The sequence below is a fragment of the Lissotriton vulgaris genome, unplaced genomic scaffold (assembly GCF_964263255.1).
Source record: "Lissotriton vulgaris unplaced genomic scaffold, aLisVul1.2 SCAFFOLD_1243, whole genome shotgun sequence".
In the NCBI taxonomy this organism is placed as follows: domain Eukaryota; kingdom Metazoa; phylum Chordata; class Amphibia; order Caudata; family Salamandridae; genus Lissotriton; species Lissotriton vulgaris.
Genome location: NW_028245678.1, coordinates 675,236 through 681,235, shown reverse-complemented (window position 1 = coordinate 681,235; position 6,000 = coordinate 675,236). Strand labels below are relative to the sequence as shown.

Below are 6,000 nucleotides of genomic sequence, written 5' to 3'. Positions count from 1 at the left end.
TCAATCTTGGTGACTTCAATCTCTATTTGGGTTCCAAAGGAAATAAATCACGGGACCACTTTGTAACTTTTCTACAAGGAAATTTCCTCCATCCGCTCTTCCAGAAAACCACTCACTACAAAGGCGTCACTCTCCACCTGATCATCTCCAGATCACCACTCCTTTTGACCAGTGACCCCATTCCGGTTGATTGGTCAGATCACCTGCAGATTCCCTTCAAAGAGTCTTTCTCAAACAAAAAAACCCTTGGTCAGCCGAAGAAAGAAAATATCTAGTTCAAAGATACTGAAACCATGATCAACCTAGCCCTATCAAAGTTCACCTATTTAGTTCCTCAACTTGACATCAACAAGCTCACAGACAATTTCAACTCCTGCATTGACTCCCAGATCAGGAAATTTGCACCGATCAAGTGCAATTACAGTAGAGCCAAACCCTCTTGCCCCTGGTACTCCAAAGCACTCTACAAAGAAAGGAAAACATCCTAAAATTGGAGAAAGACTGATAACGAACCCTTCACCATTAGGTCTAAGAAAGTTTTGTATTGCAAGACAAAAGTACCTTTTGCCACATCTCTATAACCAAGGCATCACATATCAGATCCCTCCTAGACAAAGCGGAGAATAGATCAAAACAACCATTTGAGCTAATTAATCAAGGAAACAAACCTCCCTCCAACCACCCTCTTAAGGCATCGAATATCCTTTGCAACAACTTTTCAGAGTTCTTTGACAAAAAAAAATCAAAGACCTTAACATCTCTCTTCCTTCCAAATTTGACAGTATATTCAAGGCAGTACTACCTTGCAAGGCACTACAGCCATGGTCCTGTTTCTCCCCAATCTCTGAGACAGAGATACTACAAATTCTTTCAAAAGTGAAACCATCTTTGCGACTCCATTCCGGCCGCCATCAGCAAATCCTGAGCCAAACTGCCTCTCCCCATTTGGAAAACCCTGGTTAACTCAGCAACTCAGCATTTGATCAGGGCTCGTTCCCAGACTATCTAAAAAGGGGTCAATTTCTCCTCTCTTAAAAAAACAATCTTTGGACCCTGATGATTTCAACAACTTCCACCCAGTATCTACCCTGCCTCTCCTAGGCAAGTGCTTGAAAGTTGCATAGCCTCCTTACTATCATCCCACATCAAGGACAACAACCTCCTCGACTCCCTTCAATCTGGATTCCATAAGGAACACAGCACTTACACTGCAATTCAATAGATTTTGAACTGTGCCCTGCACATCCTAGATGTGGGCAATTCCCGTCTACTTGTTCTCCTCGACCTCTCTGTGTCCTTTGACATAGTCAACCACCAGGCTTTGCTAAATACCCTGAAGCATTGAATGGGAATTGGTGGTGTAGTCCTCTAACCTAACTAACCGCTATCAACTTGCAAAAATTGGGAATGCCGTCCCAGATCCTGTTAGCCTTTCGAAAAGAGATCCCACAAGGTACGATTCTCTCCCCAAACTTTTTCAACCTCTACCTCAAAGTCCTCTGCATAATCCTCAGGAACATAGAGGTACTCTTCTATCTATACGCTGTTGACACCGTAATTTACTTGAAAGTCTCGTGCCAAGAAGACTGCACAGACTTATCAAGCTCCCTGAAAGCATTCAAACTTTGATGGCTAACAATCACCTCATTATAAACCCAGCTAAAACAGAATTTCTACTCATCTCTCCAGAGAAAGGAAACTTGCCAATCCAAGACTGGCTGGATCTCCTCCCAGACATGGACGGCCGCCCTTCTGTCATTCAGAATGTCAAATCCCTAGGATTAACCCTTGACAGATGTCTGAAACTCCAGAACCATATCTCCCCCATGGCTAAGAGTGCCCAGTTCCAGCTATGGCTTCTTTGTGGAATCAGGAACCTCATGCCAGCAAACAACCTTAAATATGTTGTCCAGGCAGTTGAGCGCTCCAGACTCTACTATGGAATTGCACTCCGTTCTGGCATTCACAAAGTTCACCTAGGTCCCCTCAGAGCAGCCTTACATGCAGCAGCCCGGTTGGTGACAGGACACAATCTTCCCTTCAGTGGCTTCCCATTGAAGCGAGAGCTCAATTTAAAACTGCCTGCATCACTCAAAGCTTTGCACTCTTCTTTACCCTCATACCTCTCCGAGAAACTGAAAATGTTAAGTGCTGGCAGAGACTCACGAAATGCTAAATCACTCCTCCTCGAACCTGCCACCTTCAAGCATGAGCAATACATTAACAAATCCTTTTCCGTAAGTCCCACAAGATTGTGGAACTCCCTTCCGTCGAGCCTATGCCTGACCACATGTCTTGTCACCTTCAAAAATGACCTCAAATCTCTTCTCTTTCCACCCCACCTGGCCTAGCCCGCTTCTACCCCCACACGCTATAACCAAGTGCAGACCAATCTCAACCAGCACGAACGATTTATGAACATCTTGTGGTACTGTACCACCTGCTTGTCACAGCTCTGTTTTACAATACGTGTGAAGCGCTCAACCTCATGGGTAGGCTAACCTGGTGTTCTCGCCACCTCTAAGGTGGATACAAATGTTCTATTTGTTATTGATACATTCTGTTTCATTGTAGAGGGCTCTGATGCCTCCAAGCCATGTCCGTGTTACATAAAGTCCAAAAAATAAATAAATAATAAATATCACTACAAACTTTCGGATGCAAACCGAGCGAGATTCCATGGTACTCAACAAGGGAAGTCAGCATGTCACTACCGCAGCCGCAAATGTGAGGAGGACAGGTGAGCGTACGCCATTGAAAAGGTTCACATGGAGATCTTTGATCTGTGCAAAGCTTCAGAACATAATTGGGCAGTCTGGTGAGTGGAAGTTGTTTGTGTATAGCTTTCTGGGATTGACATGCTTAGATGACAGCAATGGTGCTTTAAATTGGCTAACTTCAGTAGGAAGGCCACTAGTGCTGCGAGATGAATAACCAAGCAAAATAAAGTATCCTCAACAGGCTCAGAATAGAAGCTAACTACTTAGAGGAAGCAACCAAACAAAGTGAAAGACAGTGATGCCCAAGATGTTATGACCACTTACATCCCTGATCATACTTTAGGTTTAATGCAGAGTTCTTCAATCTGTGGGGCGCGCCCCCCCCCCTGGGGGGCGCGACACCATCCCAGGGGGGAGCGCACTCAACCCTAAAATCTTATCTTTGTTGTCCTAGGCAGCGCAAGTCTTCACCCATTTCAAATGGGAATTTCTTTAATTAGAGAACTCCTGGTGACAGAGGGTTGGAGGGGTGAGGGAGGGGAAATCATTGGGGATGATGCGCCCATGCTTTTGACAGCTAAGTGCTAACAGTTCACCGTCCCAGGAGGGGGTTAATTCGCGCTGAAATGCTTCAGCTGCAGTGGGATGCAGTGTCTCCTCTGCTGAAACCGAAAGCAAAGGAATAGACAGTCCTGTTCCTTTGCGTTCGATTTCAATGTACCCAGTGCTCCTTTCTGTGTGGTCAGAGCACAGGCTTCTCGTAGGATAGTTAGACCTGCCTGCTTGGTGGTCCCCTACCGTGTGTGAGATGTTCATCCAGCTATATCGTACCTCGAAAAAGTGTAGTTCTAGGACCTGCAGTTTCATTTGTTACTTTGCGGTTGGACTTAAAATCCCATCATGCAAAGTCCTGTTGGTGTGAGGCCACTTATCGGCTATTTTTCTTTTCAACTTTTTTTTTACAGCACTTACAGTTGAGTTAGGTCATATTGCTGATTGCATCAGGTTATTTTTTCTGTGAACTCCCTCCTATTGCAGGACATGTTTTACGTTACCATCGACGGAATCTGTCCAAGTCCCATCACGCACATGGCGGAAAGACTAGGATGAGCAGATAATGCAACATAGTTGGGTTGGATCAGTGGAGAAACAGAGCTTGGGTTGGGGGCATCCCTGCAGCGTGGACAATAACACTTATTTGTGTGCAGGATGTTTTTATAGGCATCTGCGGCATATCTGGGTACTGCCCCCCTCCCCTGTCACCAGGGCTATTTTGAATCCCAAAACACATACTAGCACTTGCAGTTTCCCTTTCCCACTATAAAGATGGCTTAGTGGTGTTAGTTAAAAATCAAATCTAGGTGATAGTAACCCCTGTCGATTTACTGCAGCTCCCACTTGCTACCTACCTACCTTTAGTTCAGCAGGAGTAGTGGCACGGCGCCCTGGGCGTAAAGGACACTTTGCTGCCCGACTTTTGCTATATTTCACTCCCTATCTTTGGGTGGGTGGGGACGGGGGTTAATTCTATCCTACATTGCTACTACCGATGACGGTCGCAATCCATTTTGCACAATGGGAGGCAGTTAGTTTGGTGTACATCACGGACAGTGCAGCTTTTCTGAGTCCTTCAGCAAAAAACACACATAAGCTTTACAAAAACACAGCCATGGGATGACAAAAAAAAGAAAATCACGTTCAAAATTTTACAAATACCAAAGAGAGGAAAAACTGGCCTAGACTGGCAATGCAAAGAGTGAGAATAACGAGTGTCTGATATATGACAAAGCTTGATTGTGAAAGCAGGAATAGCCAAGCACAAGCAGATTAAGACTTCCTTTTAGCTTCCTTTTATATGCTTCAAAAGTACCTTTAAGTGTTTTTTATATTGTTAAATGATCGAAAACCTAATTTACTTTATGATTTTGATAATGATATTTCTTTATATTTTTTCAGAATGCGTGTTTTAGGTTCTTTGTACTAATATAACAGTAGCTGAGCCCGGCTGCGGCTCGGTAGGCTTGGTCCCTCCCAGTCACCTGATAAATTACCGCCACCGATGTGCCATCAGTCATGCTGCAACCAATGAGCACAGCAGCTTGCTGCACCCACTCTCACTGCGCCTGCCCACCCTCCCACCCTTTCCCCCGGCGCTGCACGGTGACCCTGACTCGTGAGCCAGCCAGCCAGCCTCTCTAGCCCTGACTTTGGATGACTGGTGCAGGTGGGATCCGATCCCACATTGGAACCATCCATGAGCTATCTTTACCGCAGACGGTCGACGGTGTCCTGCATTGACAACGGTGAAAATCAGCCGCAGCTGGCATTAGTTACTGTTGGAAATACCACGGTCATCTGCGGTCAGAGCGGCGAGTTCAGGAGGAGCAGGAGCTGCGCATTTTAAGTTAAGAAACGCAGGCAGCAGCAGGAGGACCATCGGTAGTGACGCACATAGCCTAGTATCGTGAGTCTGCCGGATATGGCCCGCGATATGTACGCTGCGGTCAATTATGTAGTGTACCAGATTCCAGAAATTTCTGTCAGGTGGCGGGGGGGCCCAACATCTAAAAAAATTCAGCTGGGGGGGGCTCAACCTACAAAAGCTTGAAGACCTCTGGTTTAATGTAACCAGAAGATAGGAATGATATATATGATCACATGGGGTTTTGTATCCCATACTTGTAAGCCATATATCTGCTTTTACGGACCATCCACCGCTCTGATTCAAAACAATTGACAACTTAAGATATACCATGGGTAAATAATAACAACCTGGCGAACTTGAGTTCAGAAATAATGCATTTACTCAAATCGGGTAATCAATTTTTAGGTAAAACAGACCATACGGCTCTAGGCAGACCCAAAGACTCATTTAGTTCAACTGGGGGGGTCAAATAGCATAGAAAAAAACAAGAAGGAGCCCATAAGACTTTCTGAAATCCAATATTTTATGGCAAAGATGTGAATCTGGACAAAATCCATAATCCTTTGTATGCCCCATGCTTAGCATACATGTACTGATTTTCTGACAATTTAAAATGAACCAATACGTCGTCAATATATAGTTGTGCTCCTTTGGCCCCCATGCTTTAATAAATGCAACACAAGCAATCAACTTGTTTGTTTAAATGCATATTACCTGAAGTTTTAATTATTGGCATTGTAAAAGGTAGCAGAGGCATATCTCAGGATTGTCTGTGTTTATAATTACTGATATTTTAAAAATCGATGACTTGAAATCACACTGCTTGCACGTTTGGAAAGTGAACATGCAGCATGG

The 6,000-nt window shown here is 44.6% G+C and overlaps 1 protein-coding gene across 1 annotated transcript in view; it reads right to left on the bottom strand.

The window, feature by feature from the left end:
* Window positions 1-326: 326 nt before the first annotated feature.
* LOC147666316 (sodium/potassium/calcium exchanger 2-like) overlaps window positions 327-6,000 on the bottom strand; it is a 680,903-nt gene continuing 675,229 nt past the window's right edge. Inside the window, exon 7 of the mRNA XM_086949140.1 lies at window positions 327-463. Coding sequence (XP_086805266.1) covers window positions 327-463 — 137 coding nt within the window. The remainder of the gene's footprint in view (window positions 464-6,000) is intronic.